The 16,558-nt window shown below is 42.9% G+C and overlaps 1 protein-coding gene across 1 annotated transcript; it reads left to right on the top strand.

Moving 5' to 3' along the window:
* Positions 1-3,581: 3,581 nt before the first annotated feature.
* LOC139387130 (alanine aminotransferase 2-like) lies at positions 3,582-16,499 on the top strand. Its single transcript, XM_071133151.1, has 11 exons — positions 3,582-3,692; positions 12,743-12,832; positions 13,093-13,201; positions 13,587-13,720; positions 13,799-14,048; positions 14,192-14,271; positions 14,406-14,542; positions 15,328-15,502; positions 15,753-15,908; positions 16,111-16,223; positions 16,409-16,499. Exons 1-11 carry the CDS (start codon positions 3,582-3,584, stop codon positions 16,497-16,499), a joined length of 1,446 nt encoding a protein of 481 aa, XP_070989252.1.
* The last annotated feature ends 59 nt before the right edge of the window (positions 16,500-16,558 follow it).

Raw genomic sequence — 16,558 nt, 5'->3', positions numbered from 1 at the left:
TACAATGCTACTTCACAGTATTTTTAAATGTTTTTATTTCACCTTTATTTAACCAGGTAAGCCAGTTGAGAACATGTTCTCATTTACAACTGTGAATCGGCCAAGATAAAGCAAAGCAGTGCGACACAAACAACACTGAGTTACACAGAATAAACAAACGTACAGTCAATATACAGTGTGTGCAAATGAAGTAAAATTAGGAAGGTAAGGCAATAAATAGGGAGGTAAGGCAATTACAATTTAACAAATAAACACTGGAGTGATAGATGTGCAGAATATAGAGTAGAGATACTGGGGTGCAAAGGAGCAAAAATAAAATATATATAAATGCGGATGAGGTAGTTGGATGGACTATTTACAGATGAGCTTATGTACAGGTACAATGATCTGTAAGATGCTCTGACAGCTGATGCTTAAAGTTAGTGAGGGAGATATAAGTCTCCAGCTTCAGTGATTTTTGCAATTTGTTTCAGTCATTGGCAGCAGTGAACTGGAAAGAAAGGCGGCCAAAGCAGGAATTGGCTTTGGGGCTGGCCAGTGAGATATAACTGCTGGAGCGCGTGCTATGGGTGGGTGCTGCTATGGTGACCAGTGAGCTGAGATAAGGCGGGGCTTTACCTAGCAAAGACTTATAGATGACCTGGAGACAGTGGGTTTGGCGACGAATATGAAGCGAGGGCCAGCAGAAGAACGTACAGGTCGCAGTGGTGGGTAGAGAATCACCAGCAGCAAGCAGCAAGAGCGACATCCTCGATGTATACAGAGAAAAGAGTCAGCCCAAGAATTGAACCCCGTGGCACCCCCAAAGAGACTGCCAGATGTCCGGACAACAGGCCATCCGATTTGACACACTGAACTCTGTCTGAGAAGTAGTTGGTGAACCAGGCGATGCAGTCATTTGAGAAACCAAGGCTGTTGAGTCTGCCGATAAGAATGCGGTGATTGACAGAGTCGAAAACCTTGGCCAGGTCGATGAATACGGCTACACAGTATTGTCTTTTGTCAGTGGCGGTTATGAGATCATTTAGGGCCTTGGGCATGGCTGAGGTGCACCCATGACCAGCTCGGAAACCAGATTGCATAGTGGAGAAGGTACGATGGGATTCGAAATGGTCGGTGATCTGTTTGTTAACTTGGCTTTCGAAGACCTTAGAAAGGCAGGGTAGGATAGATATTGGTCTGTAACAGTTTGGGCCTAGCGTGTCTCCCCCTCTGAAGAGGGGGATGACCGCGGCAGCTTTCCAATCTTTGGGGATCTCAGACGATACGAAAGAGAGGTTGAACAGGCTAGTAATAGGGGTTGCAACAATTGCGGCGGATATAATGGATATAATGGTGTAACACTAGATTGTAAACTGACATGGTCAAAACATATTGATGCAACAGCTGCTAATATGGAAAGAGGTCTGTCCTTGATAAAGTGCTGCTCTGCTTTCTTGACATCACAATCAACCAAACAATCCTACAGGCCCTAATTTTATCACACCTGGACTACTCCCCAGTTATATTGTCAAGTGCCACAAAGAAGAACATAGGAAAACTACAGTTGGCCCATAAAAGTACATTTTACATTATAGTAATTTAGCAGACATTCTAATCCAGAGAAAAGTTTACACTTTAAAATCTAATTTCCTGCAGTTTTACACATGTTGCCATGTGTTTTTCTGACAGGTCTGTCAGTGAATGACATAACAAGAGGAACACTGCCCATGCACTAACAAAATTCGAAATGGCACATTTTGCATTACACTATTACAACTCTCTACAGCAGTAAACTGAAAGCCCAACTGAGTTTCTGAGTTAGTTGGGCCCCCTGGTCTGTATTGATCCCATACTCAGTCTGGATTCGTACCGCGGACCGCCTATTGAGTATGTAAATTATAATTTATGATAAGGATATAGTAGTAATAGTATGCAGTGGACACTTTTACAAATATTGAGTGATAGTGGACCTTCGTAGTTGGTGCTGCATTTTCCTGGAAACCATACGTTCATAACTCCATAGACATTCTTGTCTTTGGAGTTGTGAAATCATAGCTAAGGTAATTAAAGTCTCGCCTGGTAGAACCAGGGAAATAGAAGTCTGCCTTTATCTTAATAAATACACTTTTATTGTATGGTAAGTGTTTGTTGACATGCATGAAATGACGTGGAAACAACGTTAATTCAACCAGTGTGTGCCCAGTGAGATATCTCAAACCTATAGCCTATTATCGAAATATTCCAAAGCTACCACAACAAGGGTGAAAGAGAAATAGCAGAGGGATGCACTAGGTAGGCTCTTAATCAATAAACTACTGTAACGGATAGCTGTTTAACCCATTTCTTCACAGCGTGTGCTGTGTAATGCTCAAATGATGACATTCCAGTGGAGTGGCTTTTCATTTTGAAACATGAAGCCTAAAGCTCTCACTTCATTTGAAGTGTCCATCGTTTAACAACTAAAACATAGAAAGGCATGCTCTTCCAAATCGATGGTTGTATTTAAACTAGACTATGTGCTACTCTGTAGAACTGTTGTCCCATCCAAGTTCTCATTTAGTATTACAATGTGCATAACACTTTGGACTATAATGTCTCCAACTTAAATGACACCATTTCCATAAAAGTACCTTGGGTGAACTGGAATATAATGTCTCTAACTTAAACAACACTATCTTCCAGTCTACCCAAGCTACTTTAATGGAAATGGTGCGTCTTTAAATAAGACTTATCTCCACAATGCCCTCGCTGTAAAACAGAGACGGGTACTTCATTACACATGACATGGGCCTGCCCTAAACATTAATAAAGGAGGCTGGAGATGGAAAGAATTTGACATGAGGTCCTTCATAGGGAAGTAGGCCTGCATTTAACTCCCACGATGACAATCCTTGGAGATCGATCTGATCTACAACTTACTTTTCAGAGATGTAAGATTTTTTTTTTGCTTAGCTATGACTATGACAAAAAAATGTATAACTGTGGAACCATGAGGATCCTTCCAATATCACTCAATGGATTAATGAGGTCAATGCCACTAGTAGAAGGTAGTCCATAGTCTTTTCATAAGAATTATGATCCCTGGTTAGAATATACAGAGTCATTATAGACATTTATTAATTGATATGTGTAGGATATGTGATCTGAGGTAACAACTAAAATGGCGTGATGGCATATGAATGCAGGTGTTATTGTATGGTATGATGTGCAATTGGGATGTACTGTATGTTTTTTGGGGTGTTTGCTTTGTTTGTTGTACTTGTATAATTGAATTATTGAATTCTATGTGGAAAGAAATATAATAAACACAATTTTTCCACAAAAATAAACTAACAATGTGGATGAACCAGAAATATCTGTTTTAGGCCAGGCCTACTGAAATTTGCCTGGGGCAACTTTAAAGCAGGCTCAACTTGCAAAACTGATCCGTTTACGTGTTCCTATACAAAAAATAACTTTGGGAGGGAGCTTTACCCCTACTCACTTCCTCACCATCAGCATGAGAAAAGATCAAGGAACCATAGAAGTGGACAAGTCAATAGGCATCTCATCAGATTCTATTCTATTTATCTGAGAGGACCAGCAGGTGTGATAGTAGAATGTCAGTCCTCTGCCTGAGAGAGATCTGCCGCAAGATGAGGAGCATCAAACAGACAGAGCTGGAGCCCTTGGTGAGACGAGCCAATCAGATTAGAACTGAAGTCACACAGGTAAGACATCACAGTGGCCTATCCTAGCTCTATATAGAACATAGAATGCTGTTAACAGTATCCCAGCGACACACGTTAACAGATTGCTGTAAATTTACTACAAAACTTTCACAGTTAGCTACTGTAATTCTATTTTACAGTACTGTACTGTAAAAAGCAATGCATTATAGGGGTTCAATGGTGTTGCACTGCTGTAAAAGTACTGTATCACCTGTTTTGCTGTATATTTATAGCAGCATACTATGAATTATGGTGCAATGTTGTAAATGAGAACTTGTTCTCAACTGGCCTACCTGGTTAAATAAAAGTTAAATAAAATAAAAATTAATTAAAATGTTGTGGGCGGCGAAATAATCTCTGGCTCATGATCATATTTTGAGGCATACCTTGTATTTTGTTGAACCCATTAGTGAGAATACGGTACCCCACAGAATATACAGTACCATGCCATTTAAAAAAAATATTTGTCCTGTAAATCTACAGTAACTTATTGGCTAATGTGCTGCCAGTAATTTACTGTAGCATACTGTGAATTATGGTGCATTGTGGGAAAATGTTGTGGGCGGTCAAAGAATCATTGAGGCATGCCTTGTATTTTGTTGCACCCATTAGTGAGAATGTTGTACCCCACAGAATATACAGTACCATATTTTTTTAATACATATATATATATTTGTCCTGTAAATCTACAGTAATTTACTGGCTACTGTGCTGCCAGTAATTTAGTACCACCCCAAAGAAAGCAATACCATACTGTAACTATGGAGTGCCAAAAACCTTTGGTGGCTGCATGCTATTGTTGTGGCTTATTAACACATTTGAGGCATGCCTTGTAAGAGGCTATACTCATTGCACCTGTTAATGAGAGTGCTGTACCAATTTAAGTGATATGCGGTAGTAGTTCCCTAACAATTAAATGTACATAGGGAACACATCAGAGTGGAAGCAAGTCTCAAACCTTTAATGATTGAGAGTTTAGCCAGGTCCTTTTGCTCTGTTTTGCCCTTAATCCGGCCCTGCTAGTAGTCATGACAGTTTAGAAGCCTTTGTTAAGGCCTCTACAAGAACAAGTGATATAAAACCCAAAATATTTATTGGTATGCTGTAATATATAAATACATATTCACTGTTAGCAATTGGTGTAATATTATTACAATACAACTTAACAATAACGTACTGTATTGTTTATTTGCTATATATTTACTGCATCATTCTGTAAATTATAGTGCATTGTGGAAACATTTTGTGGAAGGAGAAAGAATCAGTGGCACATTAACATATTTTGAGGCGTGCCTTGTCAACTGGCTATATTTGTTGCAAATCAAATCAAATGTATTTATATAGCCCTTCGTACATCAGCGGATATCTCAAAGTGCTGTACAGAAAACCACCCTAAAAACAAACAGCAAGCAATGCAGGTGTAGAAGCACGGTGGCTAGGAAAAACTTCCTAGAAAGGCCAAAACCTATGAAGAAACATAGAGAGGAACCAGGCTATGTGGGGTGGCCAGTCCTCTTCTGGCTGTGCCGGGTGGAGATTATAACAGAACATGGCCAAGATGTTCAAATGTTCATAAATGACCTTCATGGTCAAATAAAAATAATCACAGGCAGAACAGTTGAAACTGGAGCAGCAGCACGGCCAGGTGGACTGGGGACAGCAAGGAGTCATCATGTCAGGTAGTCCTGAGGCATGGTCCTAGGGCTCAGGTCCTCCGAGAGAGAAAAAGAAAGAGAGAAAGAGAGAATTAGAGAGAGCATACTTAAATTCACACAGGACACCAGATAGGACAGGAGAAGTACTCCAGATATAACAAACTGACCCTAGCCCCCGACACATAAACTACTGCAGCATAAATACTGGAGGCTGAGACAGGAGGGGTCAGGAGACACTGTGGCCCCATCCGATGACACCCCCGGACAGGGCCAAACAGGAAGGATATAACCCCACCCACTTTGCCAAAGCACAGCCCCCACACCACTAGAGGGATATATTCAACCACCAACTTACCATCCTGAGACAAAGATCTCCGCCACGGCACAACCCAAGGGGGGGCGCCAACCCAGACAGGACGATCACATCAGTGACTCAACCCACTCAAGTGACGCACCCCTCCTAGGGATGGTATGAAAGAGCCCTAGTAAGCCAGTGACTCAGCCCCTGTAATAGGGTTAGAGGCAGAGAATCCCAGTGGAAGGAGGCAAACCGGCCAGGCAGAGACAGCAAGGGTGGTTCATTGCTCCAGAGCCTTTCCGTTCACCTTCACACTCCTGGGCCAGACTACACTCAATCATATGACCCACTGAAGAGATGAGTCTTCAGTAAAGACTTAAAGGTTGAGACCGAGTTTGCGTCTCTCACATGGGTAGGCAGACCATTCCATAAAAATTGAGCTCTATAGGAGAAAGCCCTGCCTCCAGCTGTTTGCTTAGAAATTCTTGGGACAATTAGGAGGCCTGCGTCTTGTGACCGTAGCGTACGTGTAGGTATGTAGGGCAGGATCAAATCAGAGAGATAGGTAGGAGCAAGCCCATGTAATGCTTTGTAGGTTAGCAGTAAAACCTTGAAATTAGCCCTTGCCTTGTCAGGAAGCCAGTGTAGGGAGGCTAGCACTGGAGTAATATGATCCATTTTTTGGTTCTAGTCAGGATTCTAGCAGCCATATTTAGCAATAACTGAAGTTTATTTAGTGCTTTATCCGGGTAGCTGGAAAGTAGAGCATTGCAGTAGTCTAACCTAGAAGTGACAAAAGCATGGATACATTTTTCTGCATCATTTTTGGACAGAAAGTTTCTGATTTTTGCAATGTTACGTAGATGGAAAAAAGAGAGATCAGGGTCCAGAGTAACGCCGAGGTCCTTCACAGTTTTATTTGAGACGACTGTACAACCATTAAGATTAATTGTCAGATTCAACAGAAGTTCCTAAAGTTTTGTGCACTCAGTGTACAGCCTAGGCCTATACACAACAAGCTCCTTGGTTTGTAAAACAAAACACGTGCATGATTTGAATGTTTCGAACTGCAATATAATTGTTCTGAAACGCAAGCTGACCCTAAGTTTGAAAAAATGCTTTCATTGCACCCATTAGTGAGAATGCTGTACCAATTGAACTGATATATTGTAGTAGTGTCCTACTAAGTTTGATGTATAGTGCCTTTGGAAAGTATTCAGACCCTTTGACTTTTCCACATTTTGTTACGTTACAGACTTATTTATAAAGACATAAAAACAAAGCGAAATACATTTTTGATGATTTAGTAAAAATAAAAAACAGAAATACCTCATTTACATCAGTATTCAGACCTGTCTATATAAAGTCCCTCAGTGCATGTCAGAGCAAAAACCAAGCCACGAGGTCTAAGGAATTATCCGTAGAGCTCGGAGACAGGATTGTATCAAGGCACAGATCTGGGAAGGGTACCAAAGTAATTCTGCAGCATTGAAGGTCCCCAAGAACACAGTGGGCTCCATCATTCTTAAATGGGAGAAGTTTGGAACAACCAAGACTCTTCCTAGAGTTGGCTGCCTGGCCAAACTGAACAATCGGGGGAGAAGGGCCTTGGTCAGGGTGGTGACCAAGAACACTATGGTCACTCTGGCAGAGCTCCAGAGTTCCTCTGTGGAGATGGAATAACCTTCCAGAAGGACAACCATCTCTGCAGCACTCCACCAATCAGGCCTTTATGGTAGAATGGCCAGACAGAAGCTACTCCTCAGTAAAAGGCACGTGACAGCCCGCTTGGAGTTTGCCGGAAGGCACCTAAAGGAATCTCAGACCATGAGAAACAAGATTATCTGGTCTGATTGAAGTGGATTTAACAGGTAACATCAATAAGTGATTGTTAAGGGAATTTTTATCAATAATGACTAATTATGTATACATTTCAATCAGGACCGACTAATCAGAATACTATTATGTTACTGTATATGTATGCATTTTCTTTTTAATCCTAGTACTGAATATAATGTGTGTAAATATAATCAAGAATTAGAACAATGACTGTCTGTTCCTTGGTAGAATTGAATGAACTATATCGCCAGACTGGCTAGAATGCTTATCTACACAGGCTGACCTTGGCTCTAGATGATGTGGGAAAGCTTGAGAACTATACAGCCTTTGTACCAGTGTCAAGAAGAGACGGAACAGTTTAGAAAACGCTGACGTCATTTTCAGTTTATAACCTGTGATAAAATGTATCATGGGCAGTACTCACGAGAATAAACGCAGCTGGTTGATTTCAAAGACTGGTCTCTGTCCATTTTATACAAATAAGGGTCTTACAAATTCTTACAGTGCCTTGCGAAAGTATTCGGCCCCCTTGAACTTTGCGACCTTTTGCCACATTTCAGGCTTCAAACATAAAGATATAAAACTGTATTTTTTTGTGAAGAATCAACAACAAGTGGGACACAATCATGAAGTGGAACGACATTTATTGGATATTTCAAACTTTTTTAACAAATCAAAAACGGAAAAATTGGGCGTGCAAAATTATTCAGCCCCTTTACTTTCAGTGCAGCAAACTCTCTCCAGAAGTTCAGTGAGGATCTCTGAATGATCCAATGTTGACCTAAATGACTAATGATGATAAATACAATCCACCTGTGTGTAATCAAGTCTCCGTATAAATGCACCTGCACTGTGATAGTCTCAGAGGTCCGTTAAAAGCGCAGAGAGCATCATGAAGAACAAGGAACACACCAGGCAGGTCCGAGATACTGTTGTGAAGAAGTTTAAAGCCGGATTTGGATACAAAAAGATTTCCCAAGCTTTAAACATCCCAAGGAGCACTGTGCAAGCGATAATATTGAAATGGAAGGAGTATCAGACCACTGCAAATCTACCAAGACCTGGCCGTCCCTCTAAACTTTCAGCTCATACAAGGAGAAGACTGATCAGAGATGCAGCCAAGAGGCCCATGATCACTCTGGATGAACTGCAGAGATCTACAGCTGAGGTGGGAGGCTCTGTCCATAGGACAACAATCAGTCGTATATTGCACAAATCTGGCCTTTATGGAAGAGTGGCAAGAAGAAAGCCATTTCGTAAAAGCAACACAGCTCATCACCCTGAACACACCATCCCCACTGTCAAACATGGTGGTGGCAGCATCATGGTTTGGGCCTGCTTTTCTTCAGCAGGGACAGGGAAGATGGTTAAAATTGATGGGAAGATGGATGGAGCCAAATACAGGACCATTCTGGAAGAAAACCTGATGGAGTCTGCAAAAGACCTGAGACTGGGACGGAGATTTGTCTTCCAACAAGACAATGATCCAAAACATAAAGCAAAATCTACAATGGAATGGTTCAAAAATAAACATATCCAGGTGTTAGAATGGCCAAGTCAAAGTCCAGACCTGAATCCAATCGAGAATCTGTGGAAAGAACTGAAAACTGCTGTTCACAAATGCTCTCCATCCAACCTCACTGAGCTCGAGCTGTTTTGCAAGGAGGAATGGGAAAAAAATTCAGTCTCTCGATGTGCAAAACTGATAGAGACATACCCCAAGCGACTTACAGCTGTAATCGCAGCAAAAGGTGGCGCTACAAAGTATTAACTTAAGGGGGCTGAATAATTTTGCACTGCCAATTTTTCAGTTTTTGATTTGTTAAAAAAGTTTGAAATATCCAATAAATGTCGTTCCATTTCATGATTGTGTCCCACTTGTTGTTGATTCTTCACAAAAAAATACAGTTTTATATCTTGTTTGAAGCCTAAAATGTGGCAAAAGGTCGCAAAGTTCAAGGGGGCCGAATACTTTCGCAAGGCACTGTATGAATTGACAGAGTGTTTAATTTTAATTGGGTATTAAAACATAGAGGAATTTAATTCCTGTAAACAGTGATCATAGCTTTCACCTGGATTCACCAGGTCAGTCAATGTCATGGAATGAGCAGGTGTTCCTAATGTTTTGTGCACTCAGTGTACAGCCTAGGCCTATACACAACAAGCTCCTTGGTTTGTAAAACAAAACACGTTCATGATTTGAACGTTTCGAACTGCAATATAAGTGTTCAGAAACGCAAGCTGACCCTAAGTTTGAAATAATGCGTTCATTCCACCTGCCAGCTAATTCAGCGCTGCTCTCGGATCAGCTTTCTCCATTCAAATCTTACCTTAACATTATAATTATTCCACAATACTGACTACGAGTCAGCTCTTAGAGAGCTATGACCACCTACTGTATATGTTTGCAAATAGAGGAGGCTTAGTCTATTGCTAAATCAGCCCCAAGGGCCACCAGAGGGATTTGAACATGACGCACAGAAAATACTAATTGGCTATTGGTACTATGACTTTGTGGCATTTGTGGTACAAATCCCATTCAAGTCATGGTACCAATATTAGCATTTTTCACATATCATGTTCAAATTATCTGCAAGTGACTTTGTTGAGCTTCACAATCAATTATACTTTCGAATGATTTGGACATGATGTGTGAAAAATGCTAATATTGGTACTAAGACTAGGATTTGTGCCACAAATGCTAAAACAAAACCAAAGCATTGATTGCTGTCAAATCATGTCCAAAGACTGCTTATAGGGGAAGGAAACCAATATGTAATAACACATCCTAGATCTGAATGAATGAAATATTCTTATTAAATACTTTTTTCTTTACATAGTTGAATGTGCTGACAACAAAATCACACACAAATTATCAATGGAAATCAAATTTTATCAACCCATGGAGGTCTGGATTTGGAGTCACATAGCATCAATGCCTTCCTCTTGCAGGAACTGCTGACACACTCCAGCCACATGAGGTCTAGCATTGTCTTGCATTAGGAGGAACCCAGGGCCAACCGCACCAGCATATGATCTCACAAGGGGTCTGAGGATCTCATCTCGGTACCTAATGGCAGTCAGGCTACCTCTGGCGAGCACATGGAGGGCTGTGCGGCCCCCCAAAGAAATGCCACCCCACACCATGACTGACCCACTGCCAAACCGGTCATGCTGGAGGATGTTGCAGGCAGCAGAACATTCTCCACGGCGTCTCCAGACTCTGTCACGTCTGTCACATGTTCTCAGTGTGAACCTGCTTTCATCTGTGAAGAGCACAGGGCGCCAGTGGCGAATTTGCAAATCTTGGTGTTCTCTGGCAAATGCCAAATGTCCTGCACGGAGTTGGGCTGTAAGCACAACCCCCACCTGTGGACGTCGGGCCCTCATACCACCCTCATTGAGTCTGTTTCTGACCGTTTGAGCAGACACATGCACATTTGTGGCCTGCTGGAGGTCATTTTGCAGGGCTCTGGCAGTGCGCCTCCTGCTCCTCCTTGCACAAAGGAGGAGGTAGCGGTCCTGCTGCTGGGTTGTTGCCCTCCTACGGCCTCCTCCACATCTCCTGATGTACTGGCCTGTCTCCTGGTAGCGCCTCCATGCTCTGGACACTACGCTGACAGACACAGCAAACCTTCTTGCCACAGCTCGCATTGATGTGCCATCCTGGATGAGCTGCACTATCTGAGCCACTTGTGTGGGTTGTAGACTTCGTCTCATGCTACCACTAGAGTGAAAGCACCGCCAGCATTCAAAAGTGACCAAAACATCAGCCAGGAAGCATAGGAAATGAGAAGTGGTCTGTGGTCATCACCTGCAGAACCACTCCTTTATTGGGGGTGTCTTGCTAATTGCCTATAATTTCCGCCTGTTGTCTATTCCATTTGCACAACAGCATGTGAAATGTATTGTCAATCAGTGTTGCTTCCTAAGTGGACAGTTTGATTTCACAGAAGTGTGATTGACTTGGAGTTACATTGTGTTGTTTAAGTCTTCCCTTTATTTTTTTGAGCAGTGTATAAGCCTATGCCCACACTCAGTGGTCAGTTTATTAGGTATATCAACCCATTCAGACAGTGAGTCACAAGTTCGTGACTTGCTACATAGAGATGATTGTGGACTACAGCAAAAAGAGGACAGAGCATGCCACCATTCTCATCGAAGGGGCTGCAGTGGAGCAGGTTGAGAGCTTCAAGTTCCTTGGTGTCCACATCACCAACAAACTAACATGGTCCAAGCACACCATGACAGTTGTGAAGCGGGCACGACAAAGCCTATTCCCCCTCAGTAGACTGAAAAGATTTGGCAATGGGTCCTCAGATCCTCAAAAGGTTCTACAGCTGCACTATCGAGAGCATGACTGGTTGCATCACTGCCTGGTATGGCAAATGCTCTGCCTGCGACCGCAAAGCACTACAGAGGGTAGTGCGAACGGCCCAGTACATCATTGGGCCAAGCTTCCTGCCATCCAGGACCTCTATACCAGGCGGTGTCAGAGGAAGGCCCTAAAAATTGTCAAAGACTCCAGCCACTCTAGTCATATACCATTCTCTCTGCTACCGCACGGCAAGTGGTACCAGAGCGCCAAGTCTAGGTCCAAGAGGCTTTAAAACAGCTTCTACCCCCAAGCCATAAGACTCCTGAACATCTAGTCAAATGGCTACCCAGACTATTTGCAGTGTCCCCCCCACAGTGTACACCCTAGATGGGTGAATCTGATAAACTGGCCTTTGAGGTTTCATTTGAATAATCTTTTTAACCTGTGTTTGTTTGCAACAATTACCCAAGACAATGGCAACTTTGTTTTTGTAGTCAACTTTGTTCTGAGACAGATAAACATCTTGATTCTAAGTTTAGATCGTCTGTGTATAAAGTGATGCGCAAGGGCAAAAAAGCCTCTGACAACGCACTTAGTTGTTCTACTAGTGGCTTGAGGCAGTCAGTCGGTAAACAACGAGCGTCTTCCAGTGCAACTTTAGAAACAATGGTTTTAGGAAACAGCTCGGATATTTTATAATGCTCCTACGAAGGTTCTAAAGATGAACTTAGCCTTAGGTTTTGGGAAACCGGACCCTGATCTGATGTTAGTGACCTTGATTCTCAAGTCACATGTATGCCTACTATTTCAGACATAGAATAGCTAGATATATGTTGACTTGTGCATGCAGTTCATTGCATATTCACGTAAAACACAATATAGTATACAGCTAATATATATACATGGACTTACACTGCAGTATATCATCTGTTTCTGATAGGGAGGGAGGAAGCCCTGTAAGGATGTGATAGATGTCAGCTGGGGAGACAAACACAGAGGAGGGGTCCAACCCTTGACCTTCGTCCGACAGGTAATGTCCTCCTGACATTCGACCTTTCTGTCTGAGTGTCCACTGATAACCCTGCCTGTCTAAATATGGTGTATTTGCTGTTTTGCTTTAAACCTGTGTTTGTATGTGTCTGTATGTGTTTGTGTGTGTGTGTGTGTGTGTGTGTGTGTATGTGTGTGTGTGTGTGTGTGTGTGTGTGTGTGTGTGTGTGTGTGTGTGTGTGTGTGTGTGTGTGTGTGTGCGTGCGTGCGTGTGTGCGTGTGTGTGTGCGCTCGCGCCAGGTTCTTGCAGCCTGCCTCTACCCTCAGTTGATCCACAGTTACAAACTGCCAGGGGACGTTAGACAGAGGGTCCAAAGCCTGCTGGGAGCATGTGATGGGGGGAGTGTAGGTAAGGTGGACTGCAATTGGGTCCTGTTAGCTGTTAAATCCAGTATATGCTACAAGCATTAACTGTGAATTCTTAGGGTTAAGTTTAGGCATTAACTCTGACTTTTTAATGTTAGGCATTAACTCTGAATGGTTAAGGTTAGGATAGGCTTAAAACAAAAAATTTGGCACCAGAGGCAGTTGCTCACAGCCATCACCCTAGCAAAATGAAAACTACTTGAAGGCAAGTGCTCACTGTTGCCTCTACTGGACGATTTCCACATCATCTCCCGACATGCTCAGACATGGATGGATGTTGAATACTGACTTGTATCACGGCTGGTATACCTGGCTGGTATATGTGATGTGTGTTTACCTGTGTTTGTTCTTCTTCTCTATCTTATCAGGCTCATACACGCCCACTGGTGGTATCTCTTATATACAGTGCAGTGTGTCCAACTTCATCTCTCGACGAGATGGTGGTGTACCATCGTCCCCCGAGAATATCTTCATGACCTCTGGCTCTCAAAGGTCAATAATGGTGAGAATCATCTTCACCACCATCATCATCATCACCATGTCTCTCATTCATCTTTCCCTCTCTATTTTCTGTTTTTAGCAAGTGTTGAAGATGCTGGCTGACTTCCACAATCAGACCTCACTTCCGACAGGTGTGCTGACGGCTGTGCCCACCTACTCTTCCTTCAAAATGATGTTGCAAAGGCTCGGGGCAGTCATTGTTCCCTACTACCTAGATGAGGAGCAGGGTTGGGCAATGGAGGTGGAGGAGCTACGCAGAGCACTACAGGCCTCTAAGGGTGTCTGCAACACAGTTGCCCTGTATGTCATCAACCCGGGGAATCCTACAGGTAACGAGTTGTTCCGGTTCCATGATGGTTGATACAGTAGTACCACACTATTTGTCCCTATGAAGAATGTAACGTAAACCGTTTTGCAGCCAAGTTACCTCAGCAGTATTTATGGATAGTCTCATTTGTTTTGTTGTTGCTAGGTCATGTTCAGAGCAGGAAGTGTATTGAAAAGGTGATCCGATTCGCTGCTGAGGAGAGGCTCTTCCTCATGGCTGATGAGGTGACTTCCTGTCTATATTTTCTCCTGGCAAATCGATTATTTTCAATGACAAATATTTCACTTCCCTCTATATTGACTATGTAGTGAGTTGTTCTGTCTTCCACGCACCCCTCGCTGTTTCATTCGATCCACAGGTGTATCAGGAAAGTGTGTTCGGGGAGGGCAGTGAGTTTGTCTCCTATAAGAAGGTTCTGTCTGAAATGGGGCCTCATCTCTCTCACACAGTGGAGCTGGCCTCTTTCCACTCAGCATCCAAAGGCTTCATGGGCGAGTGAGTACTGTACAGCAGCACTGTCTGTCTTCTAAGGCAATAGACTAACGGATTCATGCATTCAACTGAAGGTGAACTGTATTAGGAGGTTTTGTAATTGACTGGTCTAAAGTTCAGAATGCCACCATGATGCATCTATTAGAATGCTGCTGGATGAATGAGATGAGGAAGGATTCAATTATCTGATTTATTTCACACACACAGCAGAGGGGTGATGATTTTATTGGCTTGTAAGGCTGTTAGGTATGGTTGTGGTGGTTGATTATTTCATGCACAAAAGGAAGGCAAACAGAATATGCCACCCACTGGCATCACCATGAAAGGATTTGCCGTTTTCAGAAGGGTAGAAGGGGGTTAAATGGTAAGGTTAGGAGGAGTGGTGATTTGTCAGTGAGAACAGCTGTAGTGGGAAGGGGTGGGGCATGGCCCAATTAGTCACATCAACAGAGGAGTGGTCTTCAATACATACATACTATAGCCTACTGTACTCTACAATGATCTGGATCATATTACCCCATTAACTACTTAATTAAGTAATTAGATACTAGCCTACTACTTCTTTAGAATGGTCAAATTCCTTCAGCATGAGCGTTAGAGCAAACATGGATTAGTGCCTTAGACAATGTATGAGCTGCCAACACAAACTCAATAGGGACAAAAGTAAATAAAATAGCTGGCAGTTCCCTAAGAGATCCACTTCAGGCTTCCTATGGTGTAAAAGCCTGTACTGAAATGAGCAGGCCAGTGTTTGACCACTACTCTGTATGTCTCTCCTCCCTGCACAGATGTGGGCTACGCGGAGGGTACGTGGAGCTGGTGAACCTTGACCCCGCCGTCATGAAGTACGCCTACACCATCTTTTCCACTGACATCTGTGCCCCTGTGACTGGTCAGCTAGCCCTGGAGCTCATGGCTAACCCTCCCAGGCCAGGGGACCCCTCATACCCGGTCTACGCCCAGGTGAGATCCATCAAAATAGATCAAACTACAGTATGACGTTAGGCTCAATAGATTGCATATGTCATGTAACATTTAGTCATAAGTAGTTTAATGATAGTGCTCTACAATCATTGAAGTCTCTAAAATAAGAAATAGTTCATCAAAATCAAACAAATGTATTCCTTTCCCTATTCACAACGGCACCTCAGTGTCCCATACAATATGCTCTCCCCGTGTCGTTCTTTTCCGTCTTCTCTCCCATCCCCGCCAGGAGACCCAGTCTATCCGTGCCATGCTGGTCCATAACATGAACTGGGTCCCAGAGTTTCTGAACAATATCCAAGGGATCAGCTGTCAGCCGATGATGGGAGGAGCTTTCGTATTCCCCCGGCTGTATCTACCCCAAGCAGCCATTGAGAAGGCCAAGGTTAGTCATGGGGCAAATAGTACACTGTATGGTCAAGTAGAGCACTAGAATGACTACTGCTGTTTGTCATATGGGCATTTCAAGAGACATTCACCTTTTGGAGGAAAAACATGTGATTCAACATCTGATTAATTCTAAATACTCTGGAGTTAATGATTTGATCTCTTATATATATATGTTAGTTTTCTGTTTTCTATTGCAGGTGGTGGGGATGCAGCCTGACCTGTGGTACTGTAAACGGTTACTAGAGGAGGCAGGAGTGTGTGTGGGACCGGGGTGTGAGTATGGACAGAAGGAAGGCACCCACCACATCAGGTACAATCCTCTCTCTGTCAACAGCTTCTGGACATAGAAATGTCACCATAAAACACTCCAGTAGTCAATGGCTCCATATCCACTACTCATCCTATGCAAATGAACAGGGAAGCATAGCATTAGCCTCATCATTCTATTTAAATGGTTCTACTTCCCCACTGATTTGTTCTCATCTCTCTCTGTAGACTGTGTGTCATGACCAAAGTGGAGACCATGGAAGAGGTACTGAAACGCCTGAAGAACTTCCACCTGCACTTCCTCAATGAGTTCTCCTGAAAACTGGCTTCACCTTACAGCCCAAAGATGAATAATACATTTAACTTCAGACACGATCA

The sequence above is a fragment of the Oncorhynchus clarkii genome, chromosome 28, assembly GCF_045791955.1.
Source record: "Oncorhynchus clarkii lewisi isolate Uvic-CL-2024 chromosome 28, UVic_Ocla_1.0, whole genome shotgun sequence".
Classification (NCBI taxonomy): Eukaryota; Metazoa; Chordata; class Actinopteri; order Salmoniformes; family Salmonidae; genus Oncorhynchus; species Oncorhynchus clarkii.
This window is presented reverse-complemented; position numbering and strand designations above follow the sequence as displayed.

Bases quoted from the DNA above. Each gene is read 5' to 3' on its own strand.
- LOC139387130 (XM_071133151.1), top strand. From the start codon at position 3,582: ATGTCAGTCCTCTGCCTGAGAGAGATCTGCCGCAAGATGAGGAGCATC. The intron at 15,503-15,752 runs GTGAGATCCATC...CATCCCCGCCAG, and splicing joins CATACCCGGTCTACGCCCAG to GAGACCCAGTCTATCCGTGC. The intron at 15,909-16,110 runs GTTAGTCATGGG...TTTCTATTGCAG, and splicing joins CAGCCATTGAGAAGGCCAAG to GTGGTGGGGATGCAGCCTGA.